Source organism: Anomaloglossus baeobatrachus, chromosome 9, assembly GCF_048569485.1.
Source record: "Anomaloglossus baeobatrachus isolate aAnoBae1 chromosome 9, aAnoBae1.hap1, whole genome shotgun sequence".
Classification (NCBI taxonomy): Eukaryota; Metazoa; Chordata; class Amphibia; order Anura; family Aromobatidae; genus Anomaloglossus; species Anomaloglossus baeobatrachus.
Window position 1 is genome coordinate 215,109,577 of NC_134361.1, and position 25,009 is coordinate 215,134,585.

Sequence of the window (25,009 nt, forward strand, 5' to 3'; positions counted from 1 at the left end):
GGAGCCGGGGCCTTGGGACGCTGAGGGCACATGGCCTTGAAGTGTCCAGGTAGGTTGCACTGGTGGCACCGTCTTGGTTCCGCCACGGGCCTGGAGAGGGGAGTTGAGGGGGACACCCCCTGCAGTCTAGGGGCAGGTGGGGCTGTCGCAGAATTCATCTTACCCCCTCTCCAGGTGCTGCTGGTGGCCGCTCTCCTGGCCTCAGGGGCCCGGTTGTTGGTGTAGTCATCGGCAAGGGCAGCTGTAGCCGTGGACCCCTTTGGCTTCTGGTCTCGGATGAACTGGCGGAGATCCTCAGGGCAGTTCCACAAGAGTTGCTCCGTGATGAACAAGTCCAGGATCTCCGGTCCGGTGGAAAGCTGCAGGCCTTGGGTCCAGTGGTCGGCAGCTCGGGCAAGTGCCCGCCGGTGGTCAGCCCAGGAGTCCTTTGGTCCCTTCTGTAGGCTCCGGAACTTCTTGCGGTAGGACTCTGGAGTGAGGTTGTACTGTTGGATCAGGGCCCGCTTGATGGTGTCGTAGCCCTGATCTGCCTCAGCAGGCAAGTCCCCAAGGATATCCAGGGCCTTACCCCTTAAACGGGGGGTCAGGTATTTGGCCCACTGGTCCTTGTCCAGATGGTGCTGCAAGCAAGTCCGTTCAAAAGCAGTCAAGAAAGAGTCCAAGTCTCCATCCTTCTCCAGCACTGGGAAGTCCTCAACACGGACCTTTGGAAGTTTGGTGTCTCGAAGGTCACATGTGGCTGATGAGGGCCGGAGCTGAGCTAGCTGCAGCTGGTAGTCACGGTCTGCCTGTCGCTCTCGCTCTTCACGCGCTGCCTGCCGCTCTCGCTCCGCAGCCTCACGCTCTGCGTGCCGCTCTGCCCTGCGCTCTGCCAGGAGTTCCTTGTAGCCCTTCTGGTCTCCAGCCTGGAGAAGGGCCATAGCCATTTGAAGAAGGCTATCCGAGCCTCCCAGGCTCGGTGGAATGGCACGTGGTGATCTGCGGCACGCTGCAGAGCTAGGCGATTCACTGTCCCTTTCAGAGCGGAGGGCTGGCATCTGGCTCGTTGAGGAACCTTGGGTGAGCTGCTCCTCATCTTGTCCAGCAGTGCCAGGTTGCGCAATGTCCTCGGCAGAACGGTTTTCTGGCGTCGAGCTCCTGGAGGACTCGTGGGCAACCTCCTCATTGCTGTCCACAGCACCGTCCTCCCTCTCTTCGGCTCCTGCCTTAGCATTGGCCAGTTGCATAGCTCTGCTCCTGGTGCCATCAGCCGTTCTTGCAGACTTTTGGTCACTGACACAGAACTGACACCTGATGCCTCCACACACCTTACAGTATCTGCACTCTGACACTCTAGTGTTGAGCTAGTCTGAAGACCCCAGCAGCCACAGCTGCTGCAGGCAGTCTTTAGTGTCTGGGAGTATGGGTCTCACACACACACACACACTATTATCTCGATCCCACCGCTATGCCACCAATATGTCACAAACCACCGGGGGGGTCACTCAGAAATCCCCCGCGCTGGCTACCAGTACGTCACAATCGGGGGGTAACAAGTGGGGGTCACCCCTCCTTTATACCTCCCGACCGACAGACAGAGCACGTGACGCGCTCTCTAGCGCCCCTCTTATAGTCAGGCCAATTATGGAATTGCCCGACAATAAGCAAGGAGGCCGCTATACTACTTATGCCGATTATTGAAGGGTCCCCGGTGAGAGTAAGGTATATATTCCCCCGACCTCCGCGGGCGGAATATATAAAATCTCCCCGAATCTCACTGGCCTCCCCACAATAATCCTTGGCACAATTCGCTGCCACCAACCGATTTACGGTAACTATTAGCCGAACACACAGACGTGGGATTCAAGATCGAGATAACAGAACAGCCCAAGATTAATTATATAATTTAATCAGCCTAAAGCACACTAGAAACTACAATATATACAATAGGGAATCTACAGAATATACATATGTCAGAGTACAGTTACAATCAAAGCATGGGTTACAAACAGGCATACACAGTTCCAGCAGTTACCTTGTTGCGTCTGGCCACAGGGGGGCGCTGTACCCAGGTTTCTAGGATCCTTCCCACAGATGTTTCCTACGCGTGCCCCCAGCGGAAAGAACCCTGGAAAATGGCCGAAGTAGGGTTATCAACCTGGGCAGATCCAGGTCCCCTCCTACCTTAGTGACCTCACAGGGAAGCACTGCTCCACCCCTGGCTTGAGTTATGGACAATCCACAACATGGAATATGGGCCATAACTTTGCCTGGGAGCGTCGTAGGCGGACGCCAATGCTCTCATTGTGACAGTTATGAATTTAGCTACAGAACGAGGGGACTCATGACCTGTCTGCCAGTTCCCCATTGGCTGATATCACGCCTGGGGCATTTCCCAATGTCCTGCTCCCATAAAAAGGGTGTGCCGGCATCGTCCGCATGCGGAGACACCATTTTTATGGTTGCCATATTTATCGGAAATATGGCTTGCGAGATATGAACCATTTTTTACTGGAGTCGTTCTGTCTGGCTATTTCCATAGCCTTGCTAATGAGATACAACTCTTGTTACAGGGTGACGGCAGGGAGTCATCCTGTGTCCATTGTTCCCACACCACCTCATTTCCATATCACAGGACATGGCCATGGAGGTGTAAGTGGAACACTGAGAACAAGAAGGGAGGGGGCACTGCTAGGGAGTGATGAGGGATTATGACTGGAGTCATAATTCATCTTCATATCCCGGGATTTGCCTCACAATTGGTATATGACCATTGTAAATACACACTCTTATATACCTTATACCTGCATAGAAATAAACCTGGGAAAGTGAAAGGATAAAGGGTGTGTGAAAGGAAAAGTGAAAGCATAGCAGGTGTGTGAAATGAAAAGTGAAAGCATATAGGGTGTGTGAAAGGAAAAGTGGAAGCTGTTGTGGTCAGGAGACCGCAAAAGATCTTGCAAAAATCCCATGAAAAATGATAGAAGATAATGCACAAGTGTAGTTGGAAACTTAGCTGGCTGCAATCCACTAACTACAGAAACACAACTAGAAGTAGCAGTGGAGCGTTCCTAACAAACCTAGACGCCTTGTCACCGCCAGAGAACTAACTAACCTCAAAGATGAAATGAGGAATCCTGACTTGCCTCAGAGCAGCCCAAAAGGAAAGTCAAAAGCCCCCAACATATAACGACGGTGATGTAAGAAAAAACAACACACAGATGGTAGATATAGAATTAAGCAAAGTGAGTCCCTGCTAACTAAATACAAAAGTATAGGATAGATTAACAAAAACCCTGAAAAAAAGTCCACACGATCTTTCCTCCCACTATATCAGGAACTCTTGTGCAAATACATTTATGTTCAATCTATTTTTATTGAAATTATTAAACAAAATAACAGAAATGAAGGCAAAGACAAAATCATTTGAATAGAGCAATAAGCAGATATCGAAAATCATGTATGGAACCTGTCAATCATCAATTATCATCTATCATCATATCTTCTGATGCATGTGTTAATAATCAAACAATCTTTCCGTTACTGCAAAACCAAATACTCATACTCAAATATTCAAAAATTGTGGTAACGCTCAAGTTGCCAATACTAGTAAAGGCAATCTCAGGAGCAGAAATTACCGTATATACCGTATTTTTCCAAAAATAAGACACTGTCTTATACTTTTTTGCCCCCCAAAAAAGCACTAGGGCTTATTTTTGGAGGAGGTCTTATTCTTGGAGTAACACGGTTGGGGGGTAAGTTTACCACCCAAAAAAGCAGACCCCCCCCCCCACTTCCCAGGAGACTCATACTTACCAGACCCAGACACCTGCATGGCTCCCAGGCCCTCCCTGTGATCTCCGGTGGGTGCTGCACGCCGTCCTCCCATGCTTCTGGCTGCCATGCACGCACACAGCAGATCACTGACACACTCACACACAGCAGATCGCAGATCACACATACAAACACTCATTCATCACATCCAGCGTTACAGAATGCTTCTGTGACGCCCCCCCCCCCCCCCCCCGGCTGCCCCAGGGTGCAACACTTCCGGCTGCAGGGAATTATGGGAGGAAGTCACGTGTATCCACAGGTCCTCTAAGCTATCATTGTGGCAGGTCCTTGTGCTCCACCGCACAGCCTCTCAGGATTCTGCTGTTGAGAGGAAATCGGTGTTGCTGGATGTGGTGAGTACGTGTGCGATGGTGCAATCACTTCAGGTCCTCTGCTCGGTGTCTGCGCAGTATGATTACGGGGTGCCCGCTGTCTATAATGAAGTGTCCTGCAGTATCTTTAACTTTTTTAGCTCCAAGGACACTTCATTATTGAACCACGACTAGGGCCTTTTTTTTGGGGAGGGCTTATATTTGGAAAAACAGGGTAGAATGAGAAAGAGAAAACAAAGTAATTCCTCTGCTCCTGAGTATAATAATATAAACAAATCCGAATGAAAATTAAAATCTATCAATATTGTTATATTCCTTGTTATTCTTATTTAGAGAACTAGAAGTAAATATTATGAGCATTAAGTGTAAAAGGATTCAAGAGAGAGAAGTTATAGAATAGAAAGAAGAGAAAAAGTAAATATAGGTTAAAGTAGGGTAAAGTTAGAGCCTGAGAGAACCGTAATGGGAAAACGGGGAAAGGGAAATATAGGGAAAGGAAGGTCAAAGGGGGAGTGGTGGGGGGTGCGGGGTTCCTCCTGGGATCTACCTTATTAAAACAGTTTATGAAAATCTGGTGAATCACTAAACAGTATCCATTCGCTCCAGGTCCTATAGAACCTTTCCCTAGTGCCGGCGGTGTCGGCAGCGAGCTCCTCCATCCTACAAATATTTGCCATCTCCACACACCACTCGGAAATAGGAGGAGTTGTGGGGGTTTTCCAGTATCTAGGGATGATGGAGCGCGCCGCCGTCAGGCAGAAACGCAGGATGTCTCGCTTATGGTATGTGATTGAGTGAGGTAGGACGGAGACGAGTGTTATCTTGGGACAGTTCTCTACCGTTTTCCCAGTAATAAGCTGGTAATTCATGAGAACTTTCTTCCAGAACTGCTGTATTCCGGCGCACTCTCACCAAATGTGCGTCATTGTACCAACCTCCCGTCCGCATCTCCAACACAGCGCCGACACCGAGGGAAATATTGAATGAAGTTTAGATGGAAACTGGTACCATCTTGTTAAAATTTTAAAGTTCTTCTCCTGTGCGGCGCACGTGGCTGACAATTTATGTGTAAATAAAAAACGCTTTTCCCATTCAACCGTCGAAATATGTTGTTTCAACTCGCTTTCCCAAGCCAACTGGTAGCCTCGTTTGCCCGAGGTCCCAACTCCATTAAGAATACTGTAGAGCAGGGAAACCGGACGCTCAGGCTGGACCTCCTTCACAAACAAGTCTTCAAAGGTACTACAGGTATCTCGAAGTCGGCCATTGGACCCCCAGTCTGGAGACAAAGGCATGCAGCTGAAAAAACTCCAACCACCTTGTTCCTATACCCGGTCGCTGCATTCAAAATACTTGAAAGGTAGGTAACTTACCATCGATCAGAATGTTCCTCAATCGGATATCTTCCTCTGCCCTCCAGCCGAAGAAGCCTCTTTGTTTGTATCCTGGGCGGAACGATGGTGTGGAGAATAAAGGTGTGAGGGGGCCAATGGGTTGTGAGGGACATATTTTATTGGATATTATGTGCCAAACCCTAAGGCGGGCTTTGCACGTTGCGACATCGCAAGCCGATGCTGCGATGTCGCACGCGATAGTCCCCGTCGCAGGTACGATATCGTGTGATAGCTGGCGTAGCGAAAATTATCGCTACGCCAGCTTCACATGCACTCACCTGCCCTGCGACCGTCGCTCTGGCCGGCGACCCGCCTCCTTCCTAAGGGGGCGGGTCGTGCGACGTCATAGCGACGTCACACGGCAGGCGGCCAATAGCAGCGGAGGGGCGGAGACGAGCAGGATGTAAACATCCCGCCCACCACCTTCCTTCCGTATAGCCGCCGGCGGCAGGTAAGGAGATGTTCCTCGCTCCTGCGGCTTTACACACAGCGATGTGTGCTGCAGCAGGAACGAGGAACAACATCGTACCTGTCGCGGCACCGGCATTATGGAAATGTCGGTGAATGCAACGATGATACGATAATGACGTTTTTGCGCTCGTTCATCGTATCATCTAGCATTTACACAGTACGATGTCGAAAGTGACGCCTGATGTGCGTCACTTTCAATTTGACCCCACCAACATCGCACGTGTGATGTCGCAACGTGCAAAGACGCTCTAAGTGTATCTTTGGTGAATTCTGAGTACGACCCCACTTCTGGGAGGTCGGTTGAAGGTAGCCATGGGAGGTGTCTAAGTGGTATCTCCAATCCCTCCTGTTCCACCTGTATCCACTGTTTAGAGTCCTTATTAAAATGCCAGTCCACTAGGCGAGTTAAGGCCGCGGCTTGCAGATACCCTCTAAAATTAGGAAGACTAGCTCCACCACATGCCTTAGGGAGGGTCAGGGTGCGAAGGTTAATTTTAGGCTTCATCTTACCCCACACAAACCGAATGGTGGAAGATTGAAGATTACAGAAAAAACTGGTGGGGGGTGAAATGGGGATAGTCTGAAAATAATATCGGAAGCGTGGCCGGATATCCACTTTTATGACGTCCATCTTGCCCATCCATGATAATTTCATCCCGCCGTAGGACTTGAAGTTCTTAATTGTACTCTCTAGCAATGGTAAGTGGTTAAGCGTGTAGAGTTTAGAGATATCCGCTGGTATATTTATGCCCAAATATTTGATAGCTGAAGGCCGCCATTTAAATGGAAAGTTCCTCATAGCCCGCGTGAGTTCATCTTGGGACAGGGAGATGTTTAGCGCTTCGGATTTTGTAAGGTTAACCTTGAAGTTACTAAGGAGGCCGAATCTTTCAAATTCTTTCATTATAGCTGGAAACGAAATGTGGGGTTGGGAGATGTATAACAGCAAATCATCTGCATATAATGCAATTTTATGGTGTGTTTCACCGATCTGAAGCCCTCTAATGTCTATATTTCCCCTCAGAGCGTTAGCTAAGTGCTCCATGACCAGTGAAAATACATTTAAATAGAAAAAGCAAGTATAATGGGAAAGTTCTTAACTACAAAAACACAGGAGATACAAAAATACGCCTGAACAAAACGGAATAACTCCCATTCTTAGGCTGCTTTCACACATCCGGTTTTTCTTCTGCGGCACAATCCGGCACTTTGCAGGAAAATCGCAACCGTTTTTTTTTGCTGCCGGTTGCGATTTTCCTGCATAGACTTTAATTAGTGCCGCATGGCCTTGCGTTCCGTCCGGTTTTTGCCGCATGCGGCAGATTTAGCCGATGCGGCGGCCGGATGGAACGTTGCCTGGCACGTTTTTTCGTGCGGCAAAAAAAACCACATCGCGCCGCATTCGGCCGATGCGGCGCATCTCTCAATGCATGCCTATGGCGGCCGGATGCGGCGCGATGCGGCAAAAACCGCATCCGGCCGCCGCATGCGGTTTTTGCCACTGCGCATGCTCAGTAGCATGCCGCAAGCGGCAAAAACCGGACGGGCCGCAAGGGAAAAACTTATGCAAAGGATGCGGTGTTTTCACCGCATCCGTTGCATAGCTTGCACAGCCGGATTGAGCCGCAGAGCTCAAGCCGGATGTGTGAAAGTAGCCTTACTAGGAATAAATCGCGCTCTAAAAATAGTGCAGAAAGAGCACTTATTCACTTGTAAGAAACAAAAGGGAATATTCTCAAACATTGATTTAGAAAAAGACAAAGCTAAAGCAGAAACACCCTTCAGTGCAAATTCAGCCCTTAATCAAGCCCAGACTAAGGCTACTTTCATACATTCGTTTTTTGTCGTCAGGCACAATCCGGTGTGTGCCTGATGCAACGGATCCGGCGCAGATTGTGTAAAACTGATGCGACGGATCCGTTGTAGCAGTTTGTACCGAGAATCCTGCTGTGGCTGCGGGTAACCTGAGTGACGTCACTGCTGATCGCACAGCTCACTTCAGTTGCTGCGGGGTGCTCACAGTGAGTGGCGGTGTTCTATGGCCGCTTCCGATGTAGCGGAGCTGAAAGCGTCGTGGGACCTCGTGTGGATTATGTCAGACCTAGAGAGGTATTTGGGGATTTTAATAAAGTAGTGAAAGAGGGTGTTTTTTGTCTTATTTAAAATAAAGGATTTTTCATTGTTTGTGTTTATTTACTTTCACAACAGATTAATCATGGAAGGTGTCTCATAGACGCTGCCATGATTAAACTAGGACTTAGTGGCAGATATGGGCTGCCATTAACTCCTTATTACCCCGATTGCCACCGCACCAGGGCAATACGGGATGAGTCGGGTAGAGTCCTGGGACTGTCGCATCTAATGGATGCGGCAATTCCGGGCAGCAACTGGCTGATATTTTTAGGCTGAGGGGTTCCCCATAATGTGGGGCTCCCCATCCTGAGAATACCAGCCCTCAGCCGTTTGGCTTTATCTTGGCTGGCATCAAAATTGGGGGGATCTCAAGCAATTATATATATATATTTTTTTTTAAATTCTTTATTTTACTGCAAGATTTAGGCCCACCCACCGGCAGCTGTGATTGGTTGCAATGAGACAGCTGTCACTCAACGTGGGGGGCTTGTCAGACTGCAACCAATCATAGGCGCCGATAGGCGGGGGAAGCAGTGAATATGAGATGGAATAATGAGCGGCGGCATTTTCAAAGCAGGAGAAGCCGTGGGAGCTTTGTGACAGCCGTGCAGCATCGGTGAGTATGAAAGAGAGAGGGAAAGACTGACAGAGAGAGAGAGACCAACTGACAGAGACCAAAATCGACAGAAAGAGAGACCGACATTGAGAGAGAGAGAGATATTTTCTAACCAGAAAGGAATTTACACATCTGAGCATGCTCAGTTAAAAAAAAAATGGATCCGTCGGTGGAATGCGTTTTTTGCCGCATTACGACAGATCCGGCGCCCATAGGCTTTCATTTTACTGCACGGCGCCGGATCCGATGCGGTGTGGTTTGTTACCGGTGACAAAAAAACCCGTTCCCTTGTGCATCCTTTCTGGCAGCCAGACCCAGAAATCGCATCCGGCGCACTCCGGATAAAACGCAGGGGCATCGGGCACAATCCGGCGCGAATACAATTCCATGAGGATAAAAACGCATCCGGCGCCGGATCTGTTTTATCCGGTATTTGCCGGATGTGTGAAAGCAGCCTAAGAGAGCAAAAATACTTATCAGACATAGCTGAAATTTCAGAATGACATGGAGACAAAACCGATGCAAAAGGAAAGAAAAAGCCGCTGTGGAAATCATTCCTGGAGGATCCAAAAAGGAGCAGAAAAAAGCAAAAACAGAACCTACAGGGAAAGGCAAAAAGCCTAAAGGCTGGAGGACATATCAAGGTTGGGAATTGAGGGAAAACTGCAAATGGGGTTTTTCAGGGTCACAGAGACTGATTTCAAATCAATCTGCGCAGATATAAATGAATCGGACAATGAAACGTGATCACTGCTTGAGCAGAAGCCAGATTCTGACCTGTGTATGAAAGAATCTTGTAATTATACAATATTTGACTTCGACCTTTGAGCAAGAACAAGGAGTCAACATCCCGTATCCCACATGGTGTGAACCAACTGATTATGAATTCTCTCAGTATGTTATGAATATCTCTTTGTTCATTGTTCATTTTGGTGACCTGATCTTTAACACTTTGCAGAATACACATCTTAGAATCATATTATGAAGCTTTTATGCGATTGTCATACAGACACACAGATAATTATGCAACGACATCTATACTTTGATTATTTACATGAACAGATCATCTTATTACATCTGGACAAATGGCCTAAAGCCTAGGCCTACCCTTACAGACAAACTTCAGGACATCTTCACATGGAGCAGAAACAATTATCACCGGCAAAGGTTAGACAAAAATTGCCTTCCTATATCCCTCCAGGCTGGACTCCATAGGCTACCTGAAGCAGCAATCATCTCCTGCACCTGTCTGAGCTGAGCAACAGATGCAGAATCAGACTCACTACCAACACTAGCCACCAGAGGGAATCCAGAAACACTCTCAGGAACAGCACCATCTCTGATATTCACAACATGAAGCATATAGGGTGTGTGAAAGGGAAAGTGGAAGCATGGAGGGTGTGGGGAAGGGAAACTGAAAGCACGGTGTGTGTGGGAAAGTGAAAGCAAGGTGGTTAAAGGGGAAAGTGAAAGCAAGGTGGTTAAAGGGGAAAGTGAAAGCATAGAGTGTGTGAAAGGAAAAGTGGAAGCATATAGGGTGTGTGAAAGGGAAAGTGGAAGCATGGAGGGTGTGGGGAAGGGAAACTGAAAGCACGGTGTGTGTGGGAAAATGAAAGCAAGGTGGTTAAAGGGGAAAGTTAAAGCAAGGTGGTTAAAGGGGAAAGTGAAAGCATAGAGTGTGTGAAAGGAAAAGTGGAAGCATATAGGGTGTGTGAAAGGGAAAGTGGAAGCATGGAGGGTGTGGGGAAGGGAAACTGAAAGCACGGTGTGTGTGGGAAAGTGAAAGCAAGGTGGTTAAAGGGGAAAGTGAAAGCAAGGTGGTTAAAGGGGAAAGTGAAAGCATAGAGTGTGTGAAAGGAAAAGTGGAAGCATATAGGGTGTGTGAAAGGGAAAGTGGAAGCATGGAGGGTGTGGGGAAGGGAAACTGAAAGCACGGTGTGTGTGGGAAAGTGAAAGCAAGGTGGTTAAAGGGGAAAGTGAAAGCAAGGTGGTTAAAGGGGAAAGTGAAAGCATAGAGTGTGTGAAAGGAAAAGTGGAAGCATATAGGGTGTGTGAAAGGGAAAGTGAAAGTACGGAGGGTGTGTGTGAAAGGAAAAGCGAAAGCACGGAGGGTGTGTGTGAAAGGAAAAGCGAAAGCACGGAGGGTGTGTGTGAAAGGAAAAGCTAAAGCACGGAGGGTGTGTGTGAAAGGAAAAACGAAAGCACGGAGGGTGTGGGAAAGTGATGGCATGGAAGGTATGGGAAAAGGGAAAGTGAAAGCATGGGTGTGGGAAAGTGATAGCATGGAGGGTGTGGGAAAAGGGAAAGTGAAAGCATTGGGGATGTGGGAAAGTGAAAGCAAGGCGGTTGAAAGGGAAAGCATATGGGGCATAAACTTGAAAACAGGAAAGGGGAAACTGACTAATTCTTATGGATTCTGTATGAATTGTATGGGATTGTTCTTTGAACATCAGTTGTATGAAATTTTGATACCACTTACTTGGAGATGTCACCACGCTGAGTACAACAGTGTAATCGCCTCGCACTCTCCTTTCGATCACCAGGTATTTTCGGATAACGCGGCACGACGGGAGGTGGAGAGTCTGCCCGCTGTCTGCTCCAACACCGGTTGCCTCTGGAGAGGGACCCTCAAGGAGTACGAGGTGAGCCCCACCGGCCCCCTGCATCATATTTGTAAATTTTTATCTTTCCTTGCCCACTTGTCCATCTTTCTGCTGCTGCATCTTCAGCCGTAGTGATCACAATGCATTTTCCATTCATTCTGTGGGTGCTTGTAATGTGTGAATAAACCCCGGGTGTGGAGATTTTCCTACTTGTTTTGAGTTATCAGATGATCTCCGATGCCTCCCAGGCAAATGTTTTAGGCAGATGTGGAGAGAAATGCTGCAGAGTAAGAAGCTTTCTAACACACACACTACTCACAAATGTTCAGGATATTTGGCTTTCCGGTGACATTTATGTAAAAAGTTGACTCTACGTTGATATTTACCACGAAGGTTGGCATTTATGTAGAAGCAGCAATGGTGATTTCCTCATCTTATTCCCCTCAAAAAAATGTCTCAATAACTTATGTGGCCTTGAGCATCAATTCCAGCTGAGAACAGTGCCTCCTGCTGGTCAGCAGTGGAGTTATGGTCTGCGGAGGCCGGTATCCCACTCATCTTGAACGGTGGCCCTCAGGTCATTTAGGTTCTGGGGTACAGAGTTACGGCCTCTACACAGCGACTCAGCTGATTCCATAGGTTTCTATGGGATTCAGGTCTGGAGACAGTGCAGCCGGTCCTTTTGAGGTCCTTCGGTCCCCAGTAGCTGTTCCCTATAATGTGACCTCAATGATCTGGAGCATTGTCGTCTATAAAGATGAGATCAGGCCGGTGTTGTTCATGCAGAGTCATAATGACTGTATTAATGATGTTATTCCAGTAGTAGGGGTGGTCACTGCACCAGTCACACACTGTAGGGCCGTTCTGTACTGATTAGACACACCGGCCCGCACTATAACCCCACCACCAAAGGCTCGTCTGGTGACAGCAGTGGCTGATGCACAGTGATCTCCTTGATGTCTCCATTCTTGGCCATCATTTCTGCTCAGCGTGAATAGACTTTCATTAGTGACCAACAGAGAGACCACTGCTCCAGCGGAGATGTCACCTGTCCTGGTGGGGTGGTCAGGGACCTTGCAGGTCGTCTGGCACACAGACCACCCTGATGTGAATGATTTGGTATGGTCTGACGTGACACTTGGCGCCTGTCACCTCCCTTAAATGTTTCTGGAGTGGTGTGGCATTCATCATCCGGTTCTGAAGGGCATTGTTCACAATGAAATGGTCATTAGTCTTGGATGTGGCCAAATGACGTCCACTTCTCTGCCTTTCTGTGACTATTATAGTCTCTCTGTTCAACCTACTGGTGACTCTCTAAGCTCAGTGGCCACGTCTCTATCTTTCTGTGACTCTTCCAGTCTCTCTGTGTCTCTGTACAACCTGCTGGTGACACTCCGTGATGCTCTAAGCTCAGTGGCCACTTCCGTTTGAGAACATCCTGCTTGAAGCCTCACAATGGTGCGGTGCTGCTGATCAATTGTTAGATTTAGTCTTTGTCTACGGATGATATGAGAACGCAATGATGCGTTCCATTACAGGTCCTCACGCTCCACTGCACTGCGTCCCAGGAGCCTCTACCTGTCGGAAGCAATCGGTATTGCAGCATGTGGTGAGTGTGTGTGATATTTGCATGTCGGCCAGTAGCAGGGGAGGACCGTGTGCAGCTTACCTGCTGGGAGCGGCCACGAAGATCACAGGAGGAGATCACAGGAGGACATGGGATCGGCACAGACGCCCGGGGTCTGGTAAATGAGTCTCCTAGGAAGGGAGAACTGCATTTTTTAGGGGGTAAACGTCCCCCAACAGTTCCCCCCCCCCCCCCCCCCAGAATAAGCCATAGCACATCTTTTCAGGGGCAAAAAAATATATATGAAGACAGTGTCTTATTTTACAGGGAAACACGGTATTTCCAATATTTCACCACCTGGTCCTGGTGACACTATTACTGTCTACGTCAGTCTAATTACACATTCTGGGGTTTTTGTGTAATGTTCCCACTGTGTGTGTGTGTGTGTGTGTGTGTGTGTGTGTGTGTGGCAGGGAAACCTTCCAGGGGTGACTGCTGTGTCCCTTTTTCCCGTTTGCCCTTTTTATTACCCACCCTTTATTCCCTGTACCCGGGACTTGTGCTGTGCTTTCGGCTAAGATTTATCATCTACTCGCTAGCACATGATGGCGTCAGCTATTATCGGGATCTTTATATGACCATTCAGTGCCTTGTACTGGTGTAAACGACCTGCGGCATCCAGCTCTTCCCCATTCTTACTTCTGTTATCTCTTTCCTTATCTCTGACTTTTGTGTTGAATCTTGAATTCCAGTGTAAAGTTTATCTGGATGTGATCTACATGAAAAATTGTGCAAACTTCAGAACTCTTGGCAGCGCGCCAGCACATTCGGGGGTCACCTTTGTCCGACTTAGCTAATGCAGAGCTTGGCACGGGAAGCAACGTGTCCAACAGCTTTCTGGCCATGCTGGGAGTTGTAGTTTTGAAGCCGGTTGAGAGCCACAATTTGGAGACCACTGCTGTACGAGGTGGAGAGGGGGTAAAGCACTGTGTGCTGGGAAGGTGTGCGTGTGTGGGCTATGATGAAGGGGTTTGTGCTATGTGGCTGGCACTGCTGAGAAGTGTAGATGTTGATGGTGAAATGCTGCTGCCGGGCACTAATATGTGGCCAGTCTCCTCCAAGCTTCATCATTTGGACTATTTTGGGCTGTCCACATTTGGGAACTCCAAGCCTGCGAGAAATGGTGAACAGCATCCTGAGGCTGGTGATGCCAGTGATCCCTCTGCAGCGGTACAATAATGGGCACGGTGCTGGGCCCCGGTACAGTAATGGGCACGGTGCTGGGCCCCGGTACAGTAATGGGCACGGTGGTGGGCTCCGGTACAGTAATGGGCACGGTGGTGGGCCCCGGTACAGTAATGGGCACGGTGCTGGGCCCCGGTACAGTAATGGGCACGGTGCTGGGCCCCGGTACAGTAATGGGCACGGTGCTGGGCCCCGGTACAGTAATGGGCACGGTGCTGGGCCCCGGTATAGTAATGGGCACGGTGCTGGGCCCCGGTACAGTAATGGGCACGGTGCTGGGCCCCGGTACAGTAATGGGCACGGTGCTGGGCCCCGGTACAGTAATGGGCACGGTGCTGGGCCCCGGTACAGTAATGGGCACTGTGCTGGGCCCCGGTACAGTAATGGGCACGGTGCTGGGCCCCGGTACAGTAATGGGCACGGTGCTGGGCCCCGGTACAGTAATGGGCACGGTGCTGGGCCCCGGTACAGTAATGGGCCCGTGTGATGGGCCCCGGTACAGTAATGGGCCCGTGTGATGGGCCCCGGTACAGTAATGGGCACGGTGCTGGGCCCCGGTACAGTAATGGGCACGGTGCTGGGCCCCAGCCAGAACTCAGTACTGTTCTTCACACCAGAGCGTCTCCCTGACTGCAAAGGTTACTGGCAGCTGTTCAAGAATGAGCTGGAAAGTACCTAGAAAAAACAGTGTTTACTGGGTGGGGGAAGGGGAGGAGGAATAGAGTAGAGGAGCCGATGGAGAGAGAAGAACAGTGTAAGGGGGGAGAGCGTTAGGCAGAAAATGAAGCAAGGCAAAACTGCAGCACAGAGTATTTTAAAAAAGAGGTTTTATTTTCTCCGGTGCACAAACCTTGATGTAAGAGACTGGAGATGAGCGGAAAGAGCAGGATCTACAGCAGCACAGGGTATTTTAATAGAAAAAGTGCTAATCCTGTAGGGCAATGGACAATAGTAGGAGTTGAGTTTTTAGCAGCACAGAGTGTTTCAGGATATCTCATTTTTACCTGGATTCAGCAATAGATGGCCAAGACTGAGGACGTATAACATCCGGATAATCTGCATTAGGCCCCATGTCCATGCTCTCCAGCTGCTGAAGAACTACTGCACTCAGTATCTCCTGACTCCTCTCATGCCCTTATGTCATGAAAAGTATTTGATCTCTGAAGGGTTAAAGGGAGTATCCGAGTATCGGTGCCGCCGGCCGTTCTCCACCTCTCCCTGACACCCCACGCCCCACTATCTCCTTTCTATAGACTCTGGTTACAGATATCGATACCCGGCGCTCCCCGTAACCGATCTTCCCACAAGAAGTTTTGTATACGGAGACAGGTGCGGCCGTATAACAACAGACGTAACGGCTGCAACATCATAAAAAAGCCCATTGTTTTCTGTGTCTGGAATGAGGAAAATGAAACCTTCCCGCTCACTGCAAATTCCGTCCCTCCTGCATATTGTTTCTTTTTCGGCATGTCATCCCCCTCATCGTGCAGAATGAAACAAGTCTGTGTTGCATGGAGAGGCAGTCTGCCATACAGCGTTGCATGTAGGCTGTAAGATAAGATATTATCTTTCAGTTTCCAGTCTTATATGATCGCCGCACCCTTCCTGTTTCTCGCTCAGTCGTCTGCTGTGTGGTAATAGATCCGTTCTCTTCCAGGCCCATCATGAAGGAAAGTGCCCGTTCATGCAGGTACCTTGTCCTGCCTGCAAGACTCCCATCCGGGCGAGCGATCGAGACTTGCACAACGAGCGAGAATGCCCCGAGCGGAAACTGAACTGCAGATACTGCAAACTCTCTTTCTACTTTCCAGATATTAAGGTACAGAAAGTTCTTGTGACATTTAAAGGGACGGTCCCCTATTCCACGGGTACAGAGAGATGTGGGGGAACTTGACGTCTTCTCTCTTTCAGGCTCATGATGAGATCTGTCCCAAGTTTCCAATGACGTGTGAAGGCTGCGGAAAAAAGAAAATCCCCAGAGAAAAAGTACGTGCTCCCCTAGAACGGACGGGACGCCCCCTACACGTCATGGCTGTGCCGTCGGCCTCCTCAGTTTGTGTAACGGCTTCTGTTTTAGTTTCAGGATCACGTAAAGTCCTGCGGTCGGTGCCGAGTACCGTGCCGGTATCTGGTCGCTGGCTGCACAGAGATGGTAAGTGTCGGCGCTCTGTATGAGGCTACATGGCGGACTGCGCTGGATAAAGCCCCCCCAGAACTGACAACATGCTGGAGTGACCGCCACCATCATTTCAGGGGTCCAGCTGAGCTGTTCTGGGGCTCGTTGCAGCAGATTCCCCCCGTGTAGCGCGGCTCCTGGGCTTACGTCGCAGTTCAGGGGCTTTGAATAATCACCGCTCCATTTTACACCTTAGATGGGGGTCGGCCGCCCGTTCAGAGCCCAGTCTGCAACGTGGAGGGGGGGTATAAGCTCTGCAGTAATTTAGCTGAGCTCACGTTTCAGCTATGCAGTCTCCCCCGTGCGACGCCAGGTCAGTGCATTCTGTCAGTATACGGTAATGACCATGGACTAAACCATGAGCATGAAAAAGCGGGGGAGGACCCAATGATACCGGAAAAGCGGAGACAATTTATGGGGTTTCCTGCTTGGACGTGTGGCTGTCAGGGCATGATGGGAGTTGTAGTTCTGCAACACTTGAGAAGCCATGGGCCGAAATCCAACTTTTAAGTTTGATTACATATACACTGTGTGCAGAATTATTAGGCAAATGCGTATTTCTTCGGCGCTCCATTGGGAGACCCAGACGATTGGTGTATAGTACTGCCTCCGGAGGCCACACAAAGCATTACACTAAAAAGTGTAAGGCCCCTCCCCTTCTGGCTATACACCCCCAGTGGGATCACTGGCTCACCAGTTTTCTGCTTTGTGCGAAGGAGGTCAGACATCCACGCATAGCTCCACTGTTTTTAGTCAGCAGCAGCTGCTGACTATGTCGGATGGAAGAAAAGTGGGCCCATATGGGGCCCCCAGCATGCTCCCTTCTCACCCCACTTTTGTCGGGTGTTTGTTAAGGTTGAGGTACCCATTGCGGGTACGGAGGCTGGAGCCCACATGCTGTTTTCCTTCCCCATCCCCCCTCAGGGCTCTGGGTGAAGTGGGATCTTACAGGTCTCCAGGCACTGAGACCGGGCTCCATCCACAGACCCAGAGAACCTGCTGGATATGGAGCTGAGTATCGTCAGGGACAGGGCCCTGCTACATTAAGGTACTCTGTGTCCCCGTACACATCGCGCACACACACACCAGCATTGCTGGGAGTGCTAGTGCGCCGGGGACAACAGCGCGGAGCGCTCGTGCTATTATTCACGGCAGCTTTGCTGTGTGAATTTATGTATTGGGAACTGCCGTGCCGGGCCGCTGCTAGGTGTTTTTACACTGTGGCGCGGCTGGGACTTGTGGTGCGCCCGGGACTCCGCGCTGGCCGTGCACATGGACGGCCGCGCTTATTACTCGAGTCCCCGGCTTTGCGGCCTAGTTTTCTTTTCGTTCCCGCCTCCAGCCCTGCCAGTCAGGGGAGAGGCGGGACGCTGTACAGACAGTCAGCGCCGAGGGCTGGAGTCTGCTTTGCATTCTCCAGCCCCCTTCACTGGACACAGTGGGACGCCGGTTTCCTGCTCTTGCCTGGGGCACGCCCACGGCCCGCCCCTCGTCACACGAGCTGGAGAAGGACGCCGGCAGCCATTCCTGCAGTCCGAGCTGGCAGCCAGTCACAGGACTCTGGCGACCACACACCCGCCTATAGGCGGGCGGTAAGCAGCACCTGAAGTGCTGACCCCACTAAATACCGTTGTGTCCATTTGTATTTTATGCTTACACTGCACTGTAGGTCGCTATTTTTGGCTATATGCCCTCTTAGATGGCGAGACAACAGCAGCAAAAAAGCAAGGGTGCTAAAGCACAGGCTTTCTATGCTGCTTGTATTGCATGTGCTGAAGTGTTCATTTGTACTTATGCTTGTATGCTATACATTGCACTGTACGGTCGCTATTCTTGGCTATATTCTCCTAGAATGGCTAGACTACAGCAGCAAAAAAAAAAAGCAAGGGTGCTAAGGCACAGGCTTTCTAGGCTGCTTGTATTGCATGTGCTGAAGTGTTCATTTGTACTTATGCTTGTATGCTATACATTGCACTGTACGGTCGCTATTCTTGGCGATATTCTCCTGGATGGCTAGACTACAGCAGCAAAAAAGCAAAGGTGCTAAGGCACAGGCTTTCTAAGCTGCTCATATTGCATGTGCTGAAGTGCTCATTTGTACTTTATGCTTGTATGCTATACATTGCACTGTGCGGTCGCTATTCTCGGCTATATGCTCCTAGATGGCTAGACTACAGCAGCAAAAAAGCAACACAGGCTTTCTATGCTGCTTTTACTGCATGTGATACTGTTCCACCGGCAGGTTCCACTGACCCCCGTTGTGTGCAATGCTCCCCGGTAGCACTTGGTCAGCCGGGGTCTCTACTAGAGGTGGCCAAAGGAACCACCTGTGAACCCTGTCCATGGACAGGGACGGTGTTGCAGTTTCGGCTGATAGATTGTCATGGGATAGTGACTTGCAGTCCAGACAGGCCATGGGCAATCTTGATCATTGCTCCCTGGCCACCCTCATTTGCAACAAAATCAGTGCTCCGGGGGGGTCCCAGGCATTCCAGGGTGAAGGCTCTGACACGGACGACAGTCCCAGACAGCCTAAGCGAGCTCGCTGGGAGCGGCACTCGGCCTCATCACTAGTCAGGGTCACAGCAGAGGACTCTCTGTATGATGAGGCAGACGTAGCTGATCAGGACTTTGATCCTGACACCGCTCTCAATCCGGATACACCGGATGGTGACGCCATGGTGACTGATCTTATAGCGTCCAGCAATGGCATGTTGGATATCTCTCCCCAAGCTCCTTCAGTGGAGGAGTCAGCTTCCCAGCAGGAGAAATCCCATTTCAGTATCTCAAGCGTACATTGAGTACTTTTCTGGCCACGCTGACTTCAGAGAAGCAGTGCAGAATCACCACGCTTACCAGATAAGCGTTTTCTCCAAATGTATTAAGGATACATGTTATCCCTTTCCCCCTGACGTGGTCAGGCGCTGGACCCAGGGTCCAAAGGTGGATCCCCCAATCTCCAGGCTTGCGGCTAGATCCATAGTTGCAGTGGAGATGGGACTTCGCTTAAAGATGCCATTGACAGACAGATGGACCTCTGGTTGAAATCTGTCTATGAAGCTATCGGCGTGTCGGTTGCTCCGGCATTCGCAGCCGTATGGGCACTCTAAGCTATGTCAGCTGGTTTTGCGCAGCTGGTCTTGAGCACAGGTACATCTGTGCCGCAGGTAGCGTCCTTATCCTCGCAATGTCTGCATTGCGACTTACCCTATTAATGCTGTCCGAGAGAGACAGTCGAGGTTTCGGTCCTTCCCAGGCTCGGGCAGGTCCAAATTGTCCTAGTCCAAAAGGGCTCAAAAGGCTCAGAGGGGCTCAGATTCCAGGCGGGCTCAATCACGCCCAAGGAAGGCAGCCAGAGGAACCGCTTCCAAGGCGGTCTCCTCATGACTTTAAGCTCTCTCTCTCCGCATCCGCGGTTGGTGGCAGACTCTCTCGCCTTGGCGACATTTAGCTGCCACAGGTCACAGACCGGTGGGTGAGAGACATTGTGTCTCACGTGTACAGGATAGAGTTCTGTTCTCGGCCTCCGGCTCGATTCTTCAGAACTTCCCCACTTACCCACCGAGCCGATGCTCTTCTGCAGGCAGAAGGAGTGGTAATTCCTGTTCCTCTTCAGGAACAAGACACGGTTTTTCCTCCAATCTGATTGTGGGGGACCTAAAACTGCTCAACAAGCACGTGAAGGCCAGGCGGTTCCGGATGGCATCCCTCCGCTCCGTCATTGCCTCAATGTCTCAAGGAGATTTCCTAGCATCAATAGACTCAGGATGCTTATCTCCACGTGCCGATTGCTCCAGAGCACCAACGTTTGCTACGTTTCGTTATTGAAGACGAGCATCTTCAGTTCGTAACCCTGCCCTTCGGTCTGGCGACAGCCCTACGGGTTTTCACCAAGTTCAGGGCAGCAGTGGGAGCAGTCCTGCACTCTCAGGGTCACTCGGTGATCCTTCCTTGGACGGTCGACTTGTCACGGCACCCTCTCAAGAGGCATGCCAACACAGCCTGAGCGTAGCGCTGGAGACTCTCCAGAGTTTCGGGTGGATCATCATCTTCTCAAGGTTAAATCTGACACGACCCAATCGCTGACATATCTGGGCATGGAGTGTCACGCTCCCTCAGCGATAGTGAAGCTTCCGCTGGACACGTTCACTACAGACGGGGGTGCAGTCTCTCCTTCATGGCCAGTCACACCCCTTAACACGACTCATGCAGAGGCGGTCACTTTCGCGCAGTTTCATCTGCGTCCACTCCAATGTGGCATTCTTTGCCAATGGGATGGGAAGTCGACGTCCCTAGAAGGAACGTCCCCCTTCTCAGACGGTCAAGGACTCTCTTCAGAGGAGTCCATCCTTCAAATCAATGTGCTGGAAATCTGGGCAGTGTATCTTGCCCTGCAAGCCTTCCAGCCGTGGCTGGAAAGCACACACATCCGAATTCAGTCGGACAACTCCACAGCGGTGGCATACATCTACCACCAAGGCGGAACACGCAGTCGGCAAGCCTCCCAGGAAGTCCGGCGGAGTCTGATGGGGGTGGAAGACAGAGCATCCACCATATCCGCAGTTCACATCCCGGGCGCAGAAAACTGGGAAGCAGACTTCCTCAGTTGCCAGGGTATGGACGCAGGGGAAGGGTATCTTCACCCGGACGGTTTTCAGGAAATCTGTCAACGCTGGGGGATGCTGAACGTCGACCTAATAGCGTCTCGGCACAACAACAAGGTTCCGATTTTCATGGCGCGGTATCACGATCAAAGAGCTCTGGCGGCAGACGCCTTAGTTCAGGTTTGGTCGCAGTTCCAGCTACCTATGTGTTTCCCCCTCTTTCACTGCTGCCCAGAGGGCTACGCAACATCAGGTCCGTTTGCCGCCGCGCCATCCTCATCGCCACAGACTGGCCGAGGAGGTCGTAGTCCCCGGATCTGTGGCATCTCACGGTCTGCCAACCGTGGGCACTACCAGCCCGGCCAGACTTACTGTCCCAAGGGCCGTTTTTTCCATCTGAATTCTACGGCCCTGAACCTGACGGTATGGCCTTTGAGTCCTGAATCCTAGCGTCTTCAGGATTATCTCAGGACGTCATTGCCACCATGAGACAGACTAGAAAACTGACGTCTGCCAAGATCTACCACAGGATGTGGAGGATATTCTTCTCTTAATGCTCTGCTCAGGGAGTGTCTCCCTGCCCATTTGCATTCCCTACTTTTCCTTCCTTCCTGCAATCTGGTTTGGAAAAAGGTTGTCACTCGGCTCCCTCAAAGGACAAGTCTCAGCGCTATCTGTATTCTTCAGAAGCGCCTAGCACCACTTCCTCAGGTACACACGTTCCTGCAGGAGGTTTGTCACATTGTCCCTCTGTACAAACGGCCGTTGGACCCATGGGATCTGAACAGGGTACTAATTGCTCTCCAGAAGCCGCCCTTCGAGCCTCTGAGAGATGTTTCACTCTTTCGACTTTCCCAGAAAGAGGCCTTTCTGGTAGCGGTCACGTCTCTTAGGAGAGTGTCCGAGCTAGCAGCGCTGTCATCCAAAAGCTTCCTTCCTGGTGTTTCACCAAGGCAAGGCAGTGCTGCGCCCGATTCCGGAGTTCTCCCTAAGGTGGTATCCCCCTTTCATCTCAATCAGGATATCTCCTTACCTTCCTTTTGCCTCATCCATTTCATCGATATGAAATGGATTTGCATTTGTTGGATCTGGTGAGAGCACTCAGAATCTACATTTCCCGCACGGCGCCTCTGCGCCGCTCGGATGCACTCTCTGTGCTTGTCGCTAATCAGCGTAAAGAGTCGCAGGCTTCCAAATCCACCCTGGCTCGATGGATCAAGGAACCAATTCTTGAAGCCTACTGTTCTGCTGGGCTTCCGGTTCCATCAGGGCTGAAAGCCCATTTTACCAGAGCCGTGGGTGCGCCCTAGGCATTACGGCACCAGGCTACGGCTCAGCAGGTGTGCCAGGCAGCTACCTGGTCGAGTCTGCACACTTTCACCAAACATTATCAGGTGCATACCTACGCTTAGGCGGATGCCAGCTTAGGTAGAAGAATCCTGCAGGCGGCGGTTGCCTCCTTGTAGGGAAGGGCTGTTTTACAGCTCTAACATGAGGTATTTCTTTACCCACCCAGGGACAGCTTTTGGACGTCCCAATCGTCTGGGTCTCCCAATGGAGCGCCGAAGAAGAAGGGAATTTTGTTACTTACCGTAAATTCCTTTTCTTCTAGCTCCTATTGGGAGACCCAGCACCCGCCCTGTTGTCCTTCGGGATTTTTGGTTGTTTTTCGGGTACACATGTTGTTCATGTTGAATGGTTTTCAGTTCTCCGACGTTACTTCGGAGTGAATTTGTTTAAACCAGTTATTGGCTTTCCTCCTTCTTGCTTTTGCACTAAAACTGGTGAGCCAGTGATCCCACTGGGGGTGTATAGCCAGAAGGGGAGGGGCCTTACACTTTTTAGTGTAATGCTTTGTGTGGCCTCCGGAGGCAGTACTATACACCAATCGTCTGGGTCTCCCAATAGGAGCTAGAAGAAAAGGAATTTACGGTAAGTAACAAAATTCCCTTCTTTGATCACATGATACTTGTTATACATGTCGTCCTACTCCAAGCTGTATAGGCTGAGAGCCAACTACCAATGAAGTAACTCAGGTGATGTGCATCTCTGTAATGAGGAGGGGTGCGGTGTAATGACATCAATACCCGATATAAGGTGTGCTTAATTATTAGGAAACTTCCTTTCCTTTGGCAAAATGGGTCAGAAGAGAGATTTGACAGGCTCTGAAAAGTCCACAATTGTGAGATGTCTTGCAGAGGGATGCAGGAGTCTTGAAATTGCCAAACTTTTGAAGCGTGATCAAAGCGTTTCATGGCAAATAGCCAACAGGGTCGCAAGAAGCGTGCTGGGCAAAAAAGGCGCAAAATAACAGCCCATGAATTGAGGAAAATCAAGCGTGAAGCTGCCAAGATGCCATTTGCCACCAGTTTGTCCATATTTCAGAGCTGCAACGTTACTGGAGTATCAGAAAGCACAAGGTGTGCCATACTCAGGGACAGGCCAAGGTAAGGAAGACCGAAAAACCACCACCTCTGACCAAGAAACATGAGATAAAACCTCAAGACTGGGCCAAGAAATATCTGAAGACTGATTTTTCTCAGGTTTTATGGACTGATGAAATGAGAGTGACTCTTGATGGGCAGATGGATGGGCCAGAGGCTGGATCAGTAAAGGGCTGAGAGCTCCACTCCGACTCAGACGCCAGCAAGGTGGAGGTGGGCACTGGTATGGGCTGGGATCATCAAAGGTGAACTTGTGGGACCTTTCCGGGTTGAGGATGGAGGAAGCTCAACTCCCAGACCTACTGCCAGTTTCTGGAAGACAACTTCTTCAAGCAGTGGTACAAGAAGAAGTCGGTATCGTTCAAGAAAAACATGATTTTCATGCAGGACAATGCTCCATCACATGCATCCATCTACTCCACAGCGTGGCTGGCCAGTAAAGGTCTAAAAGATGAAAAAATAATGACATGGCCCCCTTGTTCACCTGATCTGAACCCCATAGAGAACCTGTGGTCCCTCATAAAGTGTGAGATCTACAGGGAGGGAAAACAGTGCACCTCTGGGAGCAGTGTCTGGAGGCTGTGGTGGCTGCTGCACGCAATGTGGATGGTAAACAGATCAAGCAATGACAGAATCTATGGATGAAGGCTGCTGAGCATCATCAGAAAGAAAGGGGCTATATTGGGCACTAATTATTTTGGGTTTTGTTTTTGCATGTCAGAAATGTTTATTTCTAAATTTTGTGCAGTTATATTGGATTACCTGGTGACAATAAACAAGTGAGATGGGAATAGATTTGGTTTTTCATTAAGTTGCCTAATAATTCTGCACAGTAATAGTCACCTGCACAAACAGATCCTCCTAAGATACCAAATCTAAAAAAAAAAACCCCTCCAACTGCCAAAAATATTAAGCTTTGATATTTATAAGTCTTTTGGGTGATTGGGAACATAGTTGTTGATCAATAATAAAAAAAAATCCTCAAAAATACAACTTGCCTAATAATTCTGCACTCGGTGTAAAATCTGCAAATTTAAACTCTAAAGGGGATTTTTTTTTTTTTCTTGTATTAACTGGAGCTCGTATAGGACGATTGTTCGTGTATTTCCAGGTGATGGCGTACACTCCCCATACATCCCTCTCCCAACACGGGGGGGGGGGGTCTCGGGCGACTGTGCCCTCCTGTTATTACCTGTAGATGCACGTGGCAGCGATAAAACTCATTTTTATATTTGGCTTTTGAGGAAGATGAGCTGCACCGCCTGCATCCGAAAACAGGAGGAGACGGTCCCCGTCTGCGGAGGCTGCATGTCGATCATAGGCGCCGCCATTATTAACGGCAATCGCTTCTTTTTCCAGGTGGAAAACGACAAGTGCTTCGAACATGAGAACAAGTGCGTGGTGGAACATCTGGCGAAAGTGTGGGAATACATCCAGCCTCGAAGAAAGGAGCTGAGCGACCTTACCCAGCTCATGGGGGTGATATCCGTGCAGGCCGTCCCCTCCCCGCTCAGCAGCATGTCCTCCGCAGTGGTGGCCGATAACTCCAGGACTCCAGATTTACTGCGGCAGTTTGAAGTGATGGATAAGAAGAGCACAATCCTGGAGAAC

General features: G+C 49.9%; 1 protein-coding gene across 6 annotated transcripts in view; it reads left to right on the forward strand.

Annotated features, from left to right (window-relative positions):
* Positions 1-25,009, forward strand: part of TRAF2 (TNF receptor associated factor 2) — an 89,230-nt gene that overhangs the window by 61,488 nt on the left and 2,733 nt on the right. For all 6 annotated transcript variants that reach the window (XM_075324449.1, XM_075324445.1, XM_075324446.1 and 3 more), the window contains 5 exons: positions 11,303-11,401; positions 15,832-15,993; positions 16,086-16,160; positions 16,252-16,326; positions 24,758-25,009. The exon at positions 24,758-25,009 is cut by the window's right edge and continues 108 nt beyond it. In XM_075324449.1, coding sequence (XP_075180564.1) covers positions 11,303-11,401; positions 15,832-15,993; positions 16,086-16,160; positions 16,252-16,326; positions 24,758-25,009 — 663 coding nt within the window. The remainder of the gene's footprint in view (positions 1-11,302; positions 11,402-15,831; positions 15,994-16,085; positions 16,161-16,251; positions 16,327-24,757) is intronic.